General features: G+C 45.9%; 1 protein-coding gene across 5 annotated transcripts in view; it reads right to left on the bottom strand.

The window, feature by feature from the left end:
* Nucleotides 1-22,897, bottom strand: part of WNK2 (WNK lysine deficient protein kinase 2) — a 120,858-nt gene that overhangs the window by 73,089 nt on the left and 24,872 nt on the right. For all 5 annotated transcript variants that reach the window (XM_017830978.1, XM_017830980.1, XM_017830979.1 and 2 more), the window contains exons 2-4: nucleotides 7,146-7,318; nucleotides 5,953-6,173; nucleotides 1,223-1,380 (exon numbers count right to left, since the gene is read on the bottom strand). In XM_017830978.1, the coding sequence (XP_017686467.1) occupies nucleotides 1,223-1,380; nucleotides 5,953-6,173; nucleotides 7,146-7,318 (552 nt within the window). The remainder of the gene's footprint in view (nucleotides 1-1,222; nucleotides 1,381-5,952; nucleotides 6,174-7,145; nucleotides 7,319-22,897) is intronic.

The raw sequence follows: 22,897 nt of genomic DNA, 5'->3' as shown, positions 1-22,897 counted from the left end.
GGGCCAAACCACACAGCTCACCTTCTTCTTTGGTAGCAATTACATGGAAAGAAGTGCTTGGGAAAATCTTTGCCAAACCAGTCAGTGTGATTTAACCTGCCTTGAAGAAAACCTCCTGCACCTCTTGGTTTCACTCAACCAAGTAGAAGAGAGGAAAACCACCACTGCCAAAGCCTTTGGCAAGTCCCATTTCTCTGCAGTCAGTGATTTGTAATCCAAGAGCATCTTACAGACTCAGGAGTTTTCTCAGGCATTTGCAGCCTAGCTCATGTAGACAAACACATTTATCATCTGGAGTGATGGTGTTGGAGAGGGGATTTTAGCCAGTGCAGACATTACTTTAAACTGACTAGTCCTCCAGTCTAACTCACTGAAAATGCAGCAAACCCATTACCCTGGTTCCTGCCTGGGGATACTGGACCTTGCTGAGTTCTCAAGTGCACATCTAAAGCTCCTCTGGCTGACTCCAAAACTAGATATTGCTATCTTTGCCCTTTTGTACCTTCAGAGAATTTGCTACACATACAAACAGAGAGAATCTGGGCTGGAAATCCAAATCAAACACCCTCCACTGCATAAAAAAGTATTTAAACTGTAACCTAAAAGTTAGTCCTTTTAGCTTTGTGGGAAACTTCATAGATCACAGAATCACAGAATGGTTTGGGTTGGAAGGGAACTTAAAGTCCATCTCATTCCAACCCCTACCATGGGCAGGGACACCTTCCACTAGCCCAGGTTGCTCCAAGCCCCCTCCAACCTGGCCTTGGACCAGTTTGTCTGGGGACTTGGGTGACGGCTTCCAACTGGAGGAGGGGAGATTTAGATTAGGTATTAGTAAGAAGTGCATTACTGTAAGGGTAGTGAGGTGCTAGAGCAGGTTGCTCACAGAAGCTGTGAATGCCGACTTGATCCAGTCTGAGAAGTCCTCATTTAGAGGGCAAGACTAGAGTGAAGGTTTTTCCCTGTTCATTCTTCCAAGTTTTATGTATTTCTGGCTGCTGGAGATAAAATCAATGACAAAGGTCACTGAAAATATTTGATGCAGCTGCATCACAGTCAAACACAACTATTCCAACTGTGGAATTACAAGCCTACACCTAAACCTGCAACAGGTTTGTGTCCCCCAGACCTCAGATACCTCAACAACACAGCACTCGCATCAAAACAAGCTTTGAAGCCTTCAGGTGCCATAATCCAGTAGAAATTAAGGACATGTACTCACACAGGTTACTTTTCGGTAGATTTGAGCAGCATTCTGGCATTCTGAGTAAGGGTATTCTGAGGTAGCCATTTCCAACATGCACATTCCAAACGCATAGACATCCACAGATTCATCGTAGTGTTCCTCATACATTTCTGGGGCCATGAACTCTGGTGTACCTACACAGACACACACAAAGAGAATGTCCATTTTTAACAGGAGTCTGAATGGCTTTAACCACAAGCTTTTTCACCTGTAAGAAATGTACCCAGTACAAGTGCGCGTGGGCCCGTGCCAGGTTATTTCAAAGGAGCTCAAGCATCCTCCAGGGAAGAAATCCAAAGTCAACACACAGATTTACATGCCCGTGGCTTGCTGGTAATAATCCAAAGGGGGAAGGGGAGAGTGAGGGGGAAAGAAAAATTAAGAAAAAATATCAAAATTTTAAAAATGAACAAGAAAATGAGCTATGACCTACTGCCTGCCCACACTGCAAGTGATGGAATGGTTCCTGCCTGGGTGGAGAGAGGGATTTGTACAGGCTTGGGGATGTGAAAAGGGGAGAAGGAACAAGAACTTCTGCTCATTTTTATCAATGCAAATTTGCATTTTTTTGTTTCCTCCAGATATGCAGTGCAACCCCCGGCAGACAGACAGCACTTTGAAAGCCAGTAGTACCACAAATCACCTACAGAGTCATGCACAAAACATCAAACCTAATTCTGTCACTGGTTTAGTGGGACAAATCAATGAGGCTACTCACAGAATAAGGTCCTACTCAACAGGGATTAGGATGTCAGAAATCTGATGCAACTGGGTAAATACAAAGTGAGGCTCTGTACTCATGGCTTCCTAACAGGGAGCTGCAGCTTTGGGACAAGCAGCAACTTAGAGCACCTGTAGCATTTGCTCAGCAAACTACTCTGAAAAGGGTGAGCTTATAAAGCAAAAAGGGCAACTATTAACACTTGGATCATTTATTCCAGGAATTGTATCTCATACTGCAATTCATGCTTAGGAGTCATGCCTAGTTTATTCCCTTTTTTACATGTAGAAAAGACAAAGGAAGAGAGATCAGTGCAGTTGCGTGCTGTGGGAGAGGAGCAGCAAGCTGTCAGGATGCCAAAAGGAGCATGAGAGGTCTCGGACCATGAGAAGGACCCAGATAAACTCTGCCTGTCCAACCTCAGCACCCAAACTGCCCCCAGCCCTGGCAGATACCATCAGTAATACCGGTATTGTGAATAACTCCAGTAGTAATGCTTGTTATTACTTTGTTATGACATCTCTACATCAGCAGCAAAAGCACAACTGTAATTAAAGTAACATGTAATGAGAGGAAATAGTTCTTGCATATAGAATCACAGAATGTTTTGGATTGGAAGGAACCTTAAAGCCCATCTTGTTTCAAATGCCCTGCCATGGGCAGGGACACCTCCCACTAGCCCAGCTTGCTCCAAGCCCCGTCCAACCTGGCCTTCAACATTTCCAGGGATGGGGCAGCCACAGCTTCTCTGGGCAACCTGTGCCAGGGCCTCGCCAGCCTCACAGTAATGTGCTTCTTCCTAATATTTAATCTAAATCTCCCCTCCTCCAGCTGGAAGCCATCATCCAAGACCCCAAACAAGTTGTGGAAGTCCCATCCCTGGAAGTGTCCAAGACTAGGTTGGAGAGGACTTGGGAGGAACCTGGTCTAGTGGAAAGTGTCCCTGCCAATGGAAGAGATTGGAACGAGATGATCTTTAAGGTCCCTTCCAAACCAAGGCATTCTGTGGCTCTAGGACTCCATGACTTGTCCTAAACTTTTTTTATGGCAACGCAAAAGATGACTCCCAAAATTAGGGTCTGTCAGTTAAAAACTCTGCTTCTGCACATTTTCTGCAGGAGGCTCAGCCTAACTCACAAAACAAGCCTCAGCACACGCATTGTTGTAAAATTCATTTTGCAAAATGTAGGACTGATCCCTTCCCTTGTTTATGTCCCTTCCACCTAAAAGACACTCGTTCCTCTAGTCTTGGTCAATCAGCTGGACTCGTGTCACAGAAGCTCAGTCTAGTGCCTGCTCCCTGGGTGTTTCTCCCAGCTGTCACCCAGGCAGAGGCTGCTGCTCAGAACGGGTTAACAGCTGCCACAGGGAACGGTTCTGGAGCTGCTGCCTTGTTTTAGAAGGAACACTACTCAGCAGCAGGAGCGAATCTCATGAATTACAGAGCATTTAAAGCAAATCTGAAAATGTGATAGCAATAGTCTAAGAAGCAAATGGAATTCCTGACACCGTTCCAAAACAGCACAAAAATGACATTTCCCCCCATTCCTTGGGGTGGGGAAGGAGTACATACAAGTATCCTTCAACAAAACAGAGCACCTAAACGTAAAGCTGTTCAGCATCCCCTCAGCTCCTCTTGGCAGGACGAGGTTTGCCCTGGCTCAGCTCCCACAGAGACACTGCAAGGTCAGGGTAGCACCAGCAACGGCACGGGCACAGCAAGGGAGGAACTGGCCCCCAGCCATGCTGATTTCATCCCTCCAAGCCAATGTAAAATTGCAGCTACTAATATGCCTTTAAAGCTGCTACCTCTGCAGAGCAGGCAGAATTACTCATCACCAGTGTTTCCAAGCCTTCCTAATTCTCTCCCTGGAGCAGCACCACTCACGAAAATGATAAGCTCGGTTTTATTGCCAAAATGAATGCAGCCACGTTGCCAGCATCCTGCAGCCCTTTCAGTACCCAATTCCTTTTCAACACGAGTGTATTTTGATGGTGTTGTGTTCACAACTAATTTTACAAAAACCTGTATTGGTATTTCTAATATTCTTCCCAATATTGGTATTACTGATATTACTCCTTGTATTGGTGCTACTTTTACTATACCCAGTATTGGTATTACTGCAATTATTCACAGTACTGGTATTACTGGTCTTATTCCCAATATTGGTATTACTTACATTATTCCCACTATTGCTATTACTGATATTATTCCATTATGTCCAATGGACAATTGTTATCCTGCAAAACAATTATCTGAAGAATTACTGACCATCAACAGAAAAAAGACCATCAATTATTAGAAGTTAAAAACCAGATAAACCAAATATAAACCAACATGACTTCATTAAAAACCATGAGGTTAAGCAGACCTAGAGCAGCCAAGCATATATCCAAAATTTCTATCTTTTTGACTTCAATGATACTGGGCTCCCTAAGCATTAAGGACAATATTTTTGTGCAAGTGATTGCAAATAATTATACAAGAATAATAATATCTGAAAATTTGAGATGCTAAAACAATTATTTAAGCAACTAGTGCCAGAAAGACAAGGTGCTATTTTCATAGCTAGTCAGGGACCAGTGGCTGTCACTATCAGTTTGCCAACTCTTACTGACTAGAATCTAATTTCCATTTATATTGTAAGCTGAAATACATGCATGGTATCTCCTCTTCCCCTTCCAGCAGCATTACTCAGGAAATTGCAGCTTCCCAGAAGCATCACCTGCAGGTCTGAACTAGGGAGACTGGATATAGAAGCTTCTTTGGGTGAAAAAGACAAACTGAGAATTCAGGAAAACATGACATTTGCACCCAAAACACTCACTGTAACTTTTGCAAGGGAATGATGTCCTTCCACAGTCACTTGGAAAATCTTCTCCCAGTTGAAGCAAACCCCAGTTCTAACACTTCTCACATGGGCACCAACCCAGGGCATTGGATACAGCATATCACATGGTTTGGGTGGGAAGGAACCTGAAAGCTCATCTCATTCCACCCCCTGCCATGGGCAGGGACACCTTTCACTAGCCCAGGTTGCTCCAAGCCCTGTCCAACCTGGCCTTGGACACTTCCTGGGATGGGGCAGCCACAGCTTCTCTGGGCAACCTGTGCCAGGGCCTCACCACCCTCACAGGGAAGAATGTCTTCCTAACATCTAACATAAACCCACCTTCCTTGGGTTTAAGGCCATAACCCCCTGTCCTATCACTGCAGGGCTCTGCAAAATGTCGCTCTCCTGCCTTCTTGTAGGTCCCTTAAGGCACTGAAAGGAATTCAAGTGAAAATTTCTTTACATTTTGTAGCTGCTTATTATTTTTTTAATAATTTGCAGACTTAGTTTCAGCAGACCCTGTCAGGGTGTGGGCAGGACGAGAGCTGCAGCCTGTCCTGTGGCTGCCCCAGCACTGGGCTATGATGTTCCAGCCAGCCCAGCTCCCCACAATCTCCCTGGAAAGGAGAGAGGCACCACAGCCTCTCCTCTCAGCAGCAGCAACCAGCCCCATCCCAGCACCACTGGAGGCAGAAGAATTCCCAGGGCTTTCCCAGGTTTCTGCTGCGCTCCCTTGCTAGGGAAAGCACAGGGTGTCCTTCCATCCTTCCTCTTCCCCATCCTTCTGATTCTCCCTCCAAGCAGGCACAGAGCCTGTTTTCAAAGGGGGACACACACAGGCTGCTGAACGCTTGCTGCTCCTTTTGAGGGAGAGAGAAGGATTTGTGGATCCCAAGTAATACTCCATTTAACGAGCCAAGGAAAAAGTGCTTTACCACTGTGATACAGGAGGAAAGAGAAGAGGAAGTTAGGATATCATTATCTACTGACTCCTATTTTTATAGTAGTATAAAGGCAACAGTCCCAAACATACTCTAACCTCTACTATCAACTTAAAGTAAAAAAACCAACTAATGCAAAATGGGAAAAAAGATATTGAATAGACAACCACGATACCGACCGAGGGAAGCCAAGGAGGACAGGAGCATTACCTATTACACTTTTGGCAAATGAAGCTCTCTTGAGGGTTGCCAGACCCAAGTCTCCTATTTTCACAGATCCAGTTGGTCCAGTAATAAAAATATTGTCACATTTCAAGTCTCTGTGAATTATTGGTGGAGTTCTTGTGTGCAAGAAAAGAAGACCCTTCAGGATTTGCCGGCACCAACTCCGCAGGACTTTTGGTTTCATCACCTTGAATCTCTTCAGATACCTAGAGCACAAACATACACACAAGTGGGTATAAAGGAAATGAAAACATTTTATTAGAGATTCCAGGGGCTTTAACAGCTGAAACTCCACTATGGATAAAAGCCCCTTATTAGATGCCATATTAGCAGCATAGAAGTATCCCAAAATTGAAAGAAATAGATCTTTTCAAAGCAGGAATTAGAGCATTCAATTTTAGGGAGGAAGATAATAAGCATTTTTTCTGCAAATACAACCAAATATTTGCAAGTTTAATAGTTCAGCAATTTATTTCATGCAGAGAACAGCTTTAGAATATGTTCATATACTCAAATCAGAACCACACTCCAGTTTAATTTTAATCACAGGACTTTGACCTCTGTACCATACATCTGCATTTCTTTCCATTTACCTGAGGCGCTGATTGGGAGGGGACTTTTGGGGAAGAGGTAGGACCTGCTAATGCACTGGCAGAGGAGCACACTGGCTGAGTACTGCTCCCATTGGGGCTGAAAATCTGTTCCAGAATTCATGCCAACTGCTTTATATCAACCTTAACAAGATCGTCAGTACCAGAAGCTATTAATTAATATTGTTTAGGAGATAACCTAGAGCACCTTCTGCTTCTAAAAGCGGTTCTACCATTCAAGTGCTATTCCGCTTGAATTTCCTAACAAAACGTGCAAACACAAGCACAAAAGGCAGGCACAAAACACACCCCGACAAATCCAAACGTCACAGGCGGAAAATGAAACAAGCCAGAGAATAGCTTCGAGTTGCATAACCGAGACAGAGGAGCAGGGAAGGGAGATGGAGGCCAAAATCCTGTCTGTCAAACCACTGCGGTTCAAATGCAGGGACAAATGACAGGCACCAGAGAACAGCTCCATTTTTTGCTTTTATCTGGAGATGGCTTTTTTCAGCACATGAAAGTAGGATTTTGCTATAAATTCCCAGTGCTATTCTTAGCCCCCCTCGCCGGGAGCACAGTACTTACGTCTTCAGCGTTCCAGAGGTCATCAGCTCGGTAACCAGCACGATGCATCTCTTGCCTTTTGCACACGACTCCCAGAAGTCGTAAAACCTCACGATGTTTGGGTGCTGTAGACCTTTCAACATTTCTGCTTCCTCTTTAAATCTCTGCCTCTCCACTTTTGTGAGCTTTCTGTCCTATAAGCCAAAAAGGAGACATTATTGGTAGTGACGGACAAAAATAAAGGCACTGCGTTGCCAGGGTATTCAGAATTTTAGATTTGTTTTATGCTTGTGTCAAGAGCAATTATAAAATCTTTTATGTAAGAGAGGAGCAGCATGGATGAACTAGGGCACTTGCCCTAAATCCAGTGTCAAGAAGACAAAGAGATGCCTGTGCTACGCCATGCTCATGACAGCACTAATATTTCAGGCACCGTGAGCACACCCACGGTTTGATGGATCAACCCTCAGCTATTTCTTCATGTTTGGGTTTTGTGAGGCTCATTATCCAAGGGATTATTACCCACAGGATTTCATTTCCAGGTATGAAGGTTCTCCCAGCTGGGATGGCTCCCTCCACCCACAGCTGCTCCTGGATGCTCCGGCAGGGACCACCAGCTGAGGTCCCCGCTCACCACACAGGCTCTATAGCCCAGCCTGTTTATCTTGGGGTAAATTAAAACCATACCACCCTCTAAAAATACTCAAACACATCCATTTTCCTATGTGTTTGCTGTTCTGCCTAATTTTACAGACTTTCCCCTTTTTTTGGCAAAGGAAGTGTTTCTTCAGTCTCTTCCATAGGCTGCTCACACAGGGAAACACTTTAGATTAGAAACGTGAAAATGTCATGTTCTACTACTCTGGTTTTCCTATGGAATTTCAGGGCACTTCCCATAAGCTCCTGGCTATGACATGACCCTGCCCAGCCCATGCAGAGCCTATCTCCCCCTCCCACAGCCCAGCAGAAGCTCCTGGGCTGCCTGGACCTCACCAGCACAAGGAGAACGCCAACAGGCAGCTTGGATACTCACTCTGACCTCTTTAGACGATGAAACAGAGTAAAAGGGGAGATCCACCCCAGACCCCACCACCACGCCTGCCTGGTTTGCCCCCTGGCCAAAGAACTGGAGATTTAGGGGTCTTAAGAAAGCCCAGTCGTGTAACTGCTCTTACTCAGAGAGCCAAAGGCTCACCAATCACCAAGATTAGTGAGTTCATGTTTTAACCTCAGACACCTTTCCTTTCTTGGGTCATTCAGGCATGTCTACGCGAGCTGTGCTCTTATACACGTGGACTGAATTTAATGGGAACCCAGCTGATCTGTAGCCAAGCTGCAGAGGGATCAGTTCCTGTCCCTTTCCACAGCCTGCCCTCACCCACAATCCCAAACAATGCAAGATGGCAACAAGAATTCCCACGGCTACAAACAAGTCAGCTTCATGCAGAGACTTCCCAAGAGGAAACCCAGGGCTGGAACCACGATTTGGCTCTTCTTGGGTGACAGAAACCCTGCCCCTGGTGCTGTGTGTGCATGGGGGGAGCGTTTCCATTTACACCAGGGCTGCTGAGGGGGTTCTCAGTTCTCTCTGCGATTCAGGGAGCAGCATGAGAGCTGACACTGTCCCGAAGCAGCAGCAGCCATCGGGGTGGGCAGGGCAGGGTGCCTGTGGGTTCCAATGCCTGGGTCCCCCAGAGCAGCCAGGAGCACCCCCTGCCCTCCACGGGGACAGCAGGCAGCAGCAGACAGAGAGCCCACAGCTGAGAGCCAGGCAGCAGCTCTGCTGCTCTGGATCAGCTGACTTTTTTATAAGGTACAAAAAAAGAAAAGGGAGGGGGGAAAAAAAGGCAGGCTGTCTAAATGAGCCAGGCCAGAAGAGACCCGGAATTGCTCTCAAATCCATCACTTCTTCCCTGCTGCTGAGTTTCCTCCTAATTTAAACCCTGTAGAATAAATCACACACTGCTGTTAGGGAGGAGAAGGAGCAAGTCCCTGCAAAGGCAAGAAGAGCAGAGTGGGAGCTAGCAGAGAAAGGGAAAGGCAGTCACACAGATCCAGCAGATTTGCAAAAACTTTCCAATTTAAAAAAAAATAAAAAAAGTAATACCATAGTCTTTTACTCTTATTTCCAGACTTCTGAGCACTGTGAGAAATTTTCCACTGCTACTTTAATTGTAACTTTTAAATATATCCTTCAGTAGACAATCATATTCTGTATATTCTACATATTATGAGCGCACATCATTTGGGCAACTGCAACAAAGTGATTGTGGAAGACACGTGTGCTTCATCTGTTAACTACAATAGAAAGAATCTGGATTTTTTGCATCAGAATGACAGCTAAGCATTGTCCTCTAGCTGGAGAGGCAAGGTGAGGGCCAGGGCAGAGCAGCCACTCCTGCTGGCTGCAGCCTCCACCACGGGAGGAGTCCCTGCTGCCATAAGGGCTCAACCACCCTCCTCTAAATCCCTCCAGGCTGAACCTGACACATGAGTCGCTGGTGAAAGCATAAGCTGACTGACAGGGCTTAACAGTTGAAGTGTTTTCTACTCTGAAGAAGCAAAACCACCTGTTTAACTGCATGACTCAGGGTTTAATCCAAACCCAAGAAACCTTTACTGAGGTCACAGACACTTATTCCCCACCATACAATCCACACAAGGTGAAATGTCCTCATCCCAAAGCTAAGGGTATAAGCCTGAAACAACCTTCGGGCATTACACATTTAAGCTGGAGAACAGGATTCTTTGGAAAGGTCATGCCAAGGAAAGGTAATCACAGACTCATGGAATGGTTTGGGTTGGAAGCAACCCTAAAGATCATCTGGTTCCAATCCCCCTGCCATGGGCAGGGACACCACCAGGTTGCTCCAAATCTCATCCAACCTGGCTTAAATCCACTCAACAAGACTTAAGGCATAACTCAGATTTATCAAAATTTGGGCGAATAAAGCGTGTTTCCAGATTCACCCAAGGAGTCAAAACCTCTGTGCTCTCTGCAGCAGCAGATGTGTCCAACCTCTGGACAGGAAACTCAGGGATGCCGAGATACACACGACAGCCCTGGTCCTCCACGGCTTCCCAAGTGTAACAGCAGCATCCCACTGAGTGACAAACCAGCTCCACTGCATTCATGGCACTGCTGCTACCCTGGGCTTCCTCAAGGCATGAACCTTGAGACTCAGAATGCATTCTTCTCAATGTGACCCAGGTGATATCAGTATCAGTTTGCAGGTATTGACACATCTCCCCGCATTTTAAGGCATTCACACCCCTTGGCTCTTTCCCTCCTTGCTGGGACACAAAGTCCAGGCTCAGGAGGCAACACTGTAATTCCATTTCAAAGAACTGGAAGCTGCCCAAGTCCACTACTCAGCACCAAGGTAAAATAAAATCCAACCCTCCAAAGCCCACAGCAATCACACTGAGCTGGCTCAGCTTTGCCAGGCAAACTGGAGATAAACAGAATCGAGCAAGATGCAAGACAGTGGCTCATTTTGAGTTACTGCAAGGAGAGAATCTGTACATTTAACTGGTTTCCCTGTCTTAATAAACTGTGAGGAGTACTCTTGCCCCTCTGCTGAGACTGACATTTTCTGATCACAGCTCCTGGGCTCCTGTGCCTCTCTGCTTACAGAGCTCTCCTGGGGGCACAGCCCACATGAGCTGCTGCTCACAGTGCACCTTGGGCACAGCACCCCTGTCACAGACACTGTCCTGTCACACAGACAGTCCAGAGGGCTTGGGCTCCCTCATTTCACCTTTCCTACAGGTAAATACCATTAATGGGATGCTGCATCATGACATGCAATCTGGTAGGCAGGTGTTAAACCAGTGGTGAGAAGTGGTTCTACACTGTGAGCTGCCTTTTCTTCATTCCTTCTCCTGGTTTTCCTGTTTCAAATCAGATTATAAATGCCCACTCAGTCTTAAGCATCAAACCACCCAAAGCTATGCATTTGTTTTTTCAAAGAATAAACAATTCTGAAGGAGCTGAAGGAGGGTAGATTTAGATTGGATATGAGGAAGAAATTCTTCCCTGTGAGGGTGGGGAGGCCCTGGCACAGGTTGCCCAGAGAAGCTGTGGCTGCCCCATCCCTGGAAGTGTCTAAGGCCAGGTTGGACGGGGCTTGGAGCAACCTGGGCTAGTGGAAGGTGTCCCTGCCCATGGCAGGGGGTTGGATGAGATGAGCTTTAAGGTCCCTTCCAATCCAAACCATTCTGGGATTTCATGAATTCCCAGTCAGCACTTTACAGCCTCAGTCTTGGTAAATCCCACACCCATTCAAACTGGAGTAGCATGATGTTTGCAGCAGGAAGCTACAATAAAGTGAATCCATAACCAAATTTCTGCTAATCCAACACGTTTGCTCTCTGCTTCTTCCTGCTCATCACGGACAGGGTGAAAAAATGCCTCTCTCTGTTCATATAAAATTTATCCCTTCATTCAGTTCCTTAGTAGGGAACAACAGCAGAAAAGGGAATTAGTAAGTAAACGTGTTAACAAAAGGAAAACGGAAAGCTACGAATTAAATTTCTGGAATGGCACCCAAATTAACAGCAGGAGCATGTTCTGTTAGTCATCCCCAAGCATCATTTCCTCCAGGTTGTAACATATGGGTTCTGACTAAGGCTCTGCAAGTTATACAAGCAGGAGACTGGCTTTCACCTGAGCCTTCAGAAGATTTCCAAGATTAAAAAATGAGGTCAAGTTTCTTCCCTAATTCTTTGTGAGGGGCAAACAGACTTGGGAATCAACTCCATCCTCCCATCATGAAGAAAGGGGTTCTTACAAATAAGACCACACAAATTTTTCACATTCAGTGCCTAGGACTATGCAGGAGCAGGGTCTGGAGCACAGCCATTGCCAACCAGAAAGTTGTGCTGCTTTGCAGTTTCACAGTTGTTTCTTTAATTTCCTCCTTTTAAAGTCTTGAATTTTCACTAGCAGTAAAGAAAAAAAAGCAACTTTAAACACTTGGATATCTTACCTATATTTCTTGACCTAAGGACTAGTGCCCAGCTAGCCTATAAATACTATTTTCTTCGGAGGAGTTGTGTTTGTTGGGTTTTTTCCTTTAATGCTTAAATTGACATAGCTGCATTTACTGATGGCTATTTAATTTTGCCTCATTTTGGACAGATCAAGATCTGTCTGGTGAGACAAGTAGGAGCAGTAGGTCAGCAAATGAGGGCAGGGCTCAGCTCTGTCATGCAGAAGCTGTAACATCCCTGACCCATATTAGTGATGAAGAAAGGAAAACCAAAGAGGTGCTTCTGACCCAGGAACAGAAATCAAATACCTACATCAGCAGAATGAACATCTGCTCAGATCATTAAATTTTCACATCTGTGTGCCAAATATGTCCTTTTGCTCATGTACCACAGCTACTCTTCTAATCAGAGATGGCCTCGAGACATGAATCAGCCACGGGACCCACTGCCAGCTGTCTCCTCTGGAGCTGCCTGTTGGTTTCCTGTGGATTTATGAGCAGGTTCTGGTCTGCCCTACAGTCAGGAGTTTGGTAGTGACAGGCACTGCTCTGGGGGAACAGCCAGCAGACCCCAGGCAGTGCACGTACCCAGACAGGGTAAGTCAGGGACTTGCTCTGCTCAACAGTGAACTTCAGACATGTCAGCTGGTACCTGCACCTGACTATTGTTTCATAGAATCACAGAAGGGTTTGGGCTGGGAGGGACCATCTTGTTCCACCTCCTGCCATGGGCAGGGACACCTTCCACTAGCCCAGGGTGCTCCAAGCCCTGTCCAGCCTGGCCTTCAACACTTCCAGGGATGGGGCAGCCACAGCTTCTCTGGGCAACCTGTGCCAGGGCCTCCCCACCCTCATAGAGAAGAATTTCTTTCTAGCTAAATCTACCCTCGTTCAGCTTAAAGCCATTCCCCTTTGTCCTGTTCCTCCATCCCTTGTCCCAAGTCCCTCTCCAGCTCTCTTGGAGCTCCTTTAGGCACTGGAAGGGGCTCTGAAGTCTCCCCAGAGCCTTCTCTTCTTCAGGCTGATCAGCCCAGCTCTCTCAGCGCGCTCAGTAAATTCTGTACTGTCAGCATTGCCTCTGTAGGGAAATGACACCATATTACAAGTTTCCAAATTTTAAATATTCAAAGGCCTTTAGAAATAAAGATGAATGATAACACATTTTAGAAGAAAAAAACCCCCCAAACTATTTTTGTCTTTAAAATGAAAACTTTATTTATTTAGTGCAATCACGTTTTGCATTTCACATTAAGAGTTGTCTAATCCACTCAGAGGAATCAAGGATTTCTCCCAGAGACATAACTGGGAGCCAAAGCAGGCTCAGACAGGCAGCAACTGGGACTGTGAAGGACTCAAGGTATCACTGAAGTGGCTGCTCTCATGTACCAGCTCTGTCTTTAGTATTACCCTGCCTATGCTATAAATTTTTAAAAGCATCCATGACCTTTCATTCCCACACCCTGTGCACTCAGTTATAAGCACGTATCCCTTAAAGCAAACCTCAAGGATAAAACCCCCTCGCTGTGAACAAACAGCACATGCCATCAGACAACTTGCAAACCAGGAAAAAAAATTTTACAGCTTCATTCCCTATCAGCACCCAGCCAACATTCTTCTTCACTAAGTCACCCTCGGTGAAGTTACAGCCTGCGATTTGTCAGCAGCGTCAGTGAAGCGCAGGGAGGTTTCCCAGGGGGAGCTCGTTTTCCAAAGGCATAAAAAGCAGTCCTTGTCCCCATGGATACTCACAATTCAGTGAACAGGAGCTATGGAACAGGATGAGGGACTTATTTGCCTGAGTCATTGCTAGAAATCTATAGAAAATTAGGAGTTGAATTTATGGCTAAATTTGGCACGGCAGAAAAGGCTGAGCGTGCTTTTTTTGCTGGATGCAATCATAGCTTGCTGCTTTTTAAATTGATTAAGGCACGTGTCAAAGTCTAATGGCAGAGGAACGATGGGATTCACATATTCTACTGAACCTCAGAGCTTCAGAGGCTCGTCCTGCAAGGGCAGGAGGAAGGGGAGTCACCTCAAATCACCAGTCTCAACTCAAGAGCCACAAAAACACCCAAGAAAACCAACACCGTGGGCAGAGCCTGTGTTTTCCAGGTGAAAACCTCCTAACACAACTGCACCATGACAACCAATGCTTAAAAAAAAAAAGTTCTTGTCATAAGCAATTGAATTAATTGCAGGTAGCACCTCATTAACTTCCTTAATTACCAGTGCTTGACAGGCTCCACATAAGCTTGTGATTGTTGATGAAATACCAAAACAGTTCCGGATTGCCTGCTAAACCTTTTTTCAAAGGAAACTCTGAGATCAATGTGTGAAAAAAGCTGGATAGATCCCACTACACCAGATTCCCTCTGAAAGGAAAAAACCTAAACCACGACAAAACCACTTTAGACATGCCATGAGAAGCTGGTATTTCAGTATTTTCTGGAATCCCTTCTGAGCCCAGCATTCATCAAAGTTTATGCAACAACTGGTAGTGTTTTTAAAAACCATTTTGCTTCACCTACTTCCTGTCACCCGTAAACACCGTGTTTTGGTATGTAAATTATCCTCGTTTTAGTTCTGGATTTGTCAGCACCGCGCACCAGTGGAGCAGGGATGCTCCAGCCATGCCTGGGAGGGGTGGAGACAGAGATTTCAGTGCTGCTGCCTAAAAAATCACCTTCGGAGGGGTGGAATGGGGGTGGGGAGCAGAGAGGTGCCACTGCCCCGGCACCAGTCCAGAGGCAGGACACTCAGCATGCTGAGAGAAGCCATCCTGTTTTTCCTTCTTTCAGCTTATCTCCTTACTCTAGGATAGTATTAAAATTAACTTGTTTTATAGGTATGAAATCCCCTTCCATTTTTTGGTCCAGTGGAAGGTCATGGGAGTTGGAACAAGATGACCTCTAAGGTCCCTTCCAACCCAAACCATTCTAGGATTCTATGATTCTCTTTGCTACATAGACATGGTATTTTTCCTAAAGAAGAGGGATGCCACCCTTGCCTGCTGGAGAACCTGCCAGAGAAGCCCTACCACCCTCTGCACCCTGCCAAGGTGTACCAAAAACATTGCTATTTACCCCATGCTACAATTCAGTGTCCAAGTGTTAATGCTCACTTGGCCAATGAGCTTCTCCAGCCAAAATCAACTCAGCACGAAGAATTACCAGAACAAGCAAATTTTAGTTAGCTTTGCTCTGGCAAATTTAATCTGAGGGCAGAATTCAATCCTGCCTTTCAAACAGGGAAACAGCATTTTCATTTCCCTTCCTGTTATAACCTAGCAATTGCATACTCTCAGTCTGTAAAACGCTCTTAAAGTGAAATATTCTCACCAGTGAATTAACTATAATCCACCAGGAACAGAAAGCAGCTCACCCAGGGATGGGGATCGGGTGATTATCTCTGGCCCTGCCTCTTGCTCCTGTTCTGAGGGCTCTGCTTCCCCTTCATCCCTCACTGGGAGAACTGATTTGGTCTTGGATTTCTTCTTCTGTATAGGGGTGACTGCTCCCGGCACAGGTTGTTCCTCTGGTTCAGTTGCAGTTTGAGTGGCCACAGTGCCTGTTGCTCTGCTTTCCTCCTCCCCCAAGGGTGCTGTCTAGTGATGAGCAGTGGCTGATAAACAGTACCCAGGGCCCAGTACACTGCAGTAAGTTGCTCCTCTCTGGAGTTGCCACAGCATTCTCCTTGCAATTATTCTGTCATTTTATCAGCGTCCTGTAGTTGTTCAGGGGTGAACTTCCAAGCCACTGGAGCAGAGAATTTCTCCAAAAGCTGGCCCATTTTTTCCTACACTCCATGCCACTCATGACAATCCACCTTCGGGGCAGATCTCTGAATAAACTCCCTAAAAATCTCTTTTGTAACTCACCATGGTGTGGACCACACACTGAGGAGACTTGGCAGGCCTAGCAACAAGAACATGCTTTCCTTTACATCCAAAGGGAATTCAAAATTCTCAAAAGCTGTAGTAACAGGCCTGAAGGAGGAAAAGGGGGTAAAAAGCTGGGAAAAATCTCCCTCCCCATTTCCCCCACGGGCTGGGTATGATTATAAATGGACTCCCAAAGGTAGCTCCCAAGGCAAGGGCAGGAGAGGAGCACTGACCACACATCCCAAATGACCCTCAATTGCCCTTGATGTCATCACATCATAAACTGACATCCCACAGCACAGCAGCAAAGCAATCCTGATCCCTCTCCCTGCTCTGAGAAAGAGCATCATGAGGAGCACATATGGGAATACCTACAGGGCCAGGTACCACACCCATTTAATTCCAGGTTAGGCAGCCCTACCAATCCTAGAAAATACCCACTGAGTAGCCCTTCAGACTTTGTGACGACTCCTCTTAAGGGTGGGTCATCACAGTCTCCAATTACAGACTAAGTTACATTTATTTTAGGAAACTACCTCAAAAAATTTCAAATTAGTAAAAAATCACCACAAACCCACAAAACACCTCAAGATTCCCCAACAAAACCAGACAGCCAGAGTAAACTGTAGAAGGAGAGATTTTCAGAGTTCTTCAAATCATGGTTCCTGCACAGCAGTGAATACACCTTTAATGTGATTACTCTTCTCACAAAATCACCTCATGTCATGTAATAGCAGAGCTAAAAAGTCATTTCACACTTGCTTCTGTCCATCCAATGCATCATAGTACTGGAAGACCTTAAAACACACCAGCAAAGCAGGGTGAGCCCAGGAGAGCACTGAGATCAGGAGGTCCCCTCATAGACCCACAGAATCTCCCAAGTTGGAAGGGACCCACAAGGATCATTGAGTCCAACTCCTGCCCCTGCACAATCCCACCCCGTCCCTGCGAGCGTTGTCCAAACCCTCCTGGAGCTCTGGCAGCCTTGGGGCTGTGCCCTCTGCCCTGGGGAGCCTGGGCAGTGCCCAACCACCCTCTGGGGGAAGAACCTTTTTCTAATATCCAACCTAAACCTCCTCTGACACAGGTTCATGCCATTCCCTCAGGTCCTGTTGTTGGTCACCACAGAGAAGAGATCAGTGCCTGCCCCTCTACTGTCCTTCACAGCTGCAGACCACAATGAGGTCTCTCATCATCATCGTCACCATCATCAGTCTCACTGGCCAGGCCTGCAGCAGCTGCCTCAAGCTCTCTGTGCATCTTGTACCATCCATCTCCTTTATAATCCCAATGATTGCAGCCTTACTGAGCTGGACATATTTTATCTTGTCCCCACTGAAGAGCTGTCCTAGTATCAGGCAAGCACGGAAAACTTGCCCACGCAGCCTTCAGAGTTAAGTTCAGCATCTCAGAACTTTTCACGTCTTTGTTTTCACAAAGCGTGTGAGACTGACCAAGTGCACGTGTGCCTGTGTACAGACATGCTGTGCTTAATTACATTGAGGGAAAGGAATGTCAAATAGCCAGACAACAGCAAAGTGATGGGTCTTTGCACAGACCTTAATTTAAACTCTAACAGCGGCCTAACAAATCCTGGAGAAAAACTTCCTCAGTTCTTCCCGCCCATTGTAGCCTGCTTCAGGAAGGCTTGTGTAGGAAGGCTTTGTAGCCTTCCTACACAAAGTCATTTAATGTTTCTGTGCCCACCTTTAGCATTTCTAAGACACACAGTAAAATGATGTGGAGTTCCTGGGTGCACCCTGGAGATCTCTGGATGAGCAGCACCCTAGCCAGCAGTATGGAGAGCTCTTCTCACCCCAACCTACTTCTGGTTTTGGCTAGGGACCTCTGGGGGAAAAATACAGGAAATATTCCTTTAAGACAACGTGCTCTTTCTGTTTAAAAAAAAAACATCCTTCCAGAGGGCCATATAATTGCAAATAGCAACCTTCCTGGAAGTTTTAAAGGACAGGGTGTCCAGGTTGGACTGGGCTTGGAGCAACCTGGTCTAGTGGAAGGTGTCCCTGCCCACGGCAGGAGGTGGAACGAAATGATCTTTAAGGTGCCTTCCAACCCAAACCATTCTGTGATTCTATGAACTCCTGCACCTGTAAAATCATGAGCCTCAGAGGTCCTGGAGCTGCTCCAGGAACGCTCTGCTCCCATTCCAGCCCTGCTCCATGGCACGCAGCACCCAAGAAAGCACCAACTGCTCGCTGCTGCTGGAAGTAAAATTCAAAAGAAAAGCTGTGTGAAAAGAATACAGTGTGGAGACAAAGGAAAAAGCCAGTAGTCTATTCTTTCTGCTGCAACAACTCAAGAGACTGGACAAGCATTCCCTGTAGCAATGCTCGCAAAGCTCTGAGAAAGTGGGGACAGGGACCTTTCACCACCACAAAAAGTCTGTAGATTGGGGTATCCCAGCTCCCGAATGTTTAACAGAGTCATTCATCTGGAGTTTGGAAATGTCTTCCTTGGGAACCTTTTTAAGTGCTGAAAGAAGCTGTCACTTCTCATGCATTCCTAACACCACTTGACAACGTGTTAGAAAACACTCCAAGGCAAAGCTGCATTCCTGGACAGGATACATTCATCAAAGTCTCCCATAATGGTTAGGAATTATGCTGAAAGCATCCCATTTGTAACAAAATAGTTCCTTTTTCTTTCTTTTCCCTCCCGCAAAGCTTGACATTCTATAGCCCTGACCAAAAGAATAACAGGAGCTTGTCAGCTAAAACATACTAATGGTTAAAAATTGAACTCTCCATCCCTTGAACAGCAAGGCATGAAAGGGTAACATCAGCATGGGTGTGTGAGAAACAGATCTTGGCCACTTTCCAAGGAGATTATATGTTTGGGTTGATAAAGATAATAGCATTGACATAGTAAACTCAGACTGCTGCAATGCACTTGCTTCACATTAAGAATTATAATGAAACACAAAATATCCTTAAACATAACGTAAATTGATTAAAAATTGGGTAAGTAATCAGTCACAACATGCAAGTTACACCTATAAAAATACATGTCCCTGAGGATTTTCATGAGGTTTTGCAGGGCTCAGGTTTTGTTCTATCGAAGTGATTTACATTTTTTACAAAGAACTGGGAAAAAAAGCTCATCGTTACTAACAAATGCTATTTTGGAAAGGATTAGGAGAGTGTTGCAGCAAGAAGGTGACAGGTCACAGAGACTGAGCTGCTTGTGTAAGCTGGGTGTGAGCAGCCCAACAATGCTGTACCCTCCTGCTGAGAAGAGCATGTCCCAGTGCAGAGAGCACCGTGCCCCAGCTTTCAGGACGGGCTGTGAGAACCAGCAAAGAATTGGGCCATACTGGCCATGCCTGAGGAGTTCAGCTGCACAGTTTACCCGAAAGAGTGTCAGGTTATCAGATTCATCAAAGAAACCAAGGCACACAGAGGATGCTCAGTTAGACAACCACAGTGGTACTTTGTGACTCGAAGTCTCTTGCACCATTCTGTTACGGCCACAGTTATAAGACACATGGCCTTGGCTATAGTCCCAAAATATTGATTCATATGGTCATTATCAAATGCAAACAAGATAGTTCAAATACTGGCTAGACAGGACCTAAGAAAACATGAAGTCAGCACCCCCAAATCTAAACAAATGTGAGTAATGCTCAGAGATAGGAGTCCCTGCAGCCCATCACGACAAGGGTCTGAAAACTGGATAAGCAAAAAAACCCCAACCTAAACAACCCCCCTGTCTTGCACTGGCACATTCCCAGCTGGTGGGCACAGACACATTCCTTATGAGTCAGTATATTCAGACCCCTTGATCACAGCTGTTTAATAAGTTAAAATGTGTGGCCTACAGCAGCATGGATTTTATAATGTGATGTAAGAAGCATAGACTATATTTAACAGACAACATTGGACAGACTCTACATTAATCAGAAAACACTACATATATATATGTTAAACACTATATACAATTTTGAAAGATTTCAAGAACAGAATCACAGAATTGTTTGGGTTGGAAGGAACCTTAAAGTTCATCAAGTTCCAACCTCTGCCATGGGCAGGGACACCTTCCACTAGCCCAGGTTGCTCCAGGCCCTGTCCAACTTGGCCTTGGACATTTCCAGGGATGGGGCAGCCACAGCTTCTCTGGGAAACCTGTGCCAGGGCCTCACCACCCTCACAGAATCTCTTCCCAATATCCATCTAACCCTGCTCTCTGGCAGTGGGAAGCCATTCCTCCTTGTTCTCAATCCCCTGTCCCAAGTCCCTTTCCAGCTCTCTTGGAGCCCCTTTAGGCACTGGAAGGGGCTCTAAGGTCTCCCTGGAGCCTTCTCTTCTCCAGGTGAACCTTCCCAGCTCTCCCAGCCTGGCTCCAGAGCAGAGGGGCTCCAGCCCTGGGAGCATCTTTCTGTCCTCCTCTGGACTCACTCCAACAGCTCCCCATCCTTCTGATGTTGGGGGCCCCAGAGGTGGGTGCAGTGCTCCAGATGTGGTCTCACCAGAGCAGAATAGAGGAAGGTGATGATCAACCTGCTGGTGATGTAGCCCAGGATCCAGATGGTTTAAGAATGCTTAGAAGACTTTAAAATGGGAAAACTATGTTTTGGAAAGAATGGCCTGGTAGTTTGAGCTTTGTACTCAGCTTTCATGGAGTAGTGCAAGAAGACAGTGTTCACAGAGATTACTTGCCAAAAAAGGCTTGTTGTATTTTTAACCACATATTATTTCCTACATTCGTAAAGCCCAATACTAGTTCAAAAAACATACAGCAACCTTGCTCTCCCTGTTCCCTCTCCCTCCCACAAAACATTCAGCTGAGAGGAAAAAAAAGCAAAAGTCAACTTTACTTGACAAAGTCCCTTAAGGAGGAGGATATATAAAGACATAAGCATGACGCTGCTCTTGGCTACCTTGATGTGTACCTATGAAAGCAAACAAAAACTCCTTTCAATTTGGCTGGGGTTTGACTTCAGGCACACTAACAAGTTACTATGGAACTGAAGAACCCGCTCGCAGAGAAGCAACCCAACAGAACAGTTTGCCCTTCTCTCAATTTCACTAAATAAAAAAGACTAAAATATCTTCAAATTAAACATCTAAAGAAAAAAAAACAGTAGTGCATGCACATATCATATTAATTGGTGTGACAGTACTTCGTCTGACTGCTCGGGTTTGTTTGTTTTTTAAAGACAAATCGCATTGCCTGCAAAACGTAGGATTGAAGAACCACTCAGTTCTTTGCACCTTAAACAAAACAGTTCCGTATTCAATTCATAAATAACATTACTACTAAACACTTTCATTAAGCAGTTTTAAAAAATGAGTATTTTCCCTCTGACAATGGATCTCTTTGCTCAGTTAAACGTTTAAAACACAAAATACAGCATCGTGAAAAACGTGACTAGAAGTTAGGAAAAAAGACCTGGGAACAATGCCTAGTTTTCATATGATTTTAAAAGGCTTTGTAATTATTTTTTTAACTTTCCAAAACTCAGGTATTTCATCTCTCCTTAGAGGTTTTTCTATTAATAAAGACCAATCAATATGCCCATTTAAGAAAGCAAAGGCTGGTCTCTCTGAGGTCCCCATGATTGCACAGCATGAAAGCTTTTTCCTACTAGGAAACAACAGCTTAATTACTAGTGAAAGAGAACCAGCAATTCGAGTAAGACTTTTTTAATCACCAGCAGTAATGGCCGCTCACTGAATGGACTGCAAATCCTGGGACTGTTTCCCACAGTCCCCAGGATAAGTGACAGGTGAGTACACAGAAGGGCTTCATCGGTCAACAAACTATTGTGCAGTTGTGGGGAAAACGGGACTCGTACAGAAAAACGAAAGCACAGATGTCTGCAGAGTGGACCGAAAAAAAAAGAACGCAGTGCATTAACCACAGGGCATCACTAGTAGCTGCCCTACCCCAAGAAAAAGAAATGTTGTAGGATAGACCCTTGCCAGAAAACGTTAAAGACCATTACTGAAATTAAAAGCAAAACAGATACCCTCAAATGATCCCACTTACTCGGTTCTCAGTAAAACCATTGCTTCTGTATAGCACCTCTCTAGCCCTGATTCAGCTTTGCCCTTCCCCACCGCGAAGCCTCAGCCCCCCCTCCGTGACCACAGCATCACATCCTGGCACCTCCACCCTGGGGCGTCCGCGCTCGGGTGGAAGGGCAGGTCCTCACCGGCCACAGATGCAATATCGAGGTGTGGTCTGAGGATTGTCAGACCTGATTTCCTTCTATGACAAGGTGACCCGCCTAAATGATCAGGGAAAGCCAGCTGATGTGACCTTTTTGGATTTCAGTAAGCTTTCGATACTGTCTCTCCCAGGATTCTTCTGGGCAAACTGTCCAGCCCACAGCTGGATAAACACATCCTGGAGTGGGTAAGCAACTGGCTCACGGGGCAAACACAGAGGGTGACAGTGACTGGGGTGACATTAGACTGGGGAGCTGTTACTAGGGCGGTTCCACAGAGCTCCATCTTGGGCCCTGTGCTCTTCAACATCTCCATCCATGACTTGGATGCAGCACTGGAAGAGGCACTGAGCAAGTCTGCAGATGACACAGAACTGGGAGGAGCTGTTGAGTCCCTGGCAGGCAGGAGGGCCAACCCTGTCCTGGGGGTATCAGGGGATTGTCCCTTTCTGCTCTGCCCTGGGGCGGCCTCACCTCAACATTGGGGCAGTTTGGGGGGACACAATGGAAGGAAGGGATTGAGCCATCAGAGAGTGTCCAAAGGAGGCAACAGAGATGGGGAAGGGTCTTGATTTGAAGCCGTGTGAGGACACTGAGGGCACTTGGTGTGTTCAGCTGGAGCAGAGGAGACTGAGGGGAGACCTCAGTGCAGTTCCAACTGCCTGGGCAGGGGCAGAGGAGGGGCAGGGACTGAGCTCTGCTCTGGGGG

This window comes from Lepidothrix coronata, unplaced genomic scaffold, assembly GCF_001604755.1.
Source record: "Lepidothrix coronata isolate B3197 unplaced genomic scaffold, Lepidothrix_coronata-1.0 Scaffold186, whole genome shotgun sequence".
Lineage (NCBI taxonomy): Eukaryota > Metazoa > Chordata > Aves > Passeriformes > Pipridae > Lepidothrix > Lepidothrix coronata.
The sequence above is the reverse complement of the archived record's forward strand: the minus strand, read 5'-3'. Positions and strand labels throughout refer to the sequence as shown.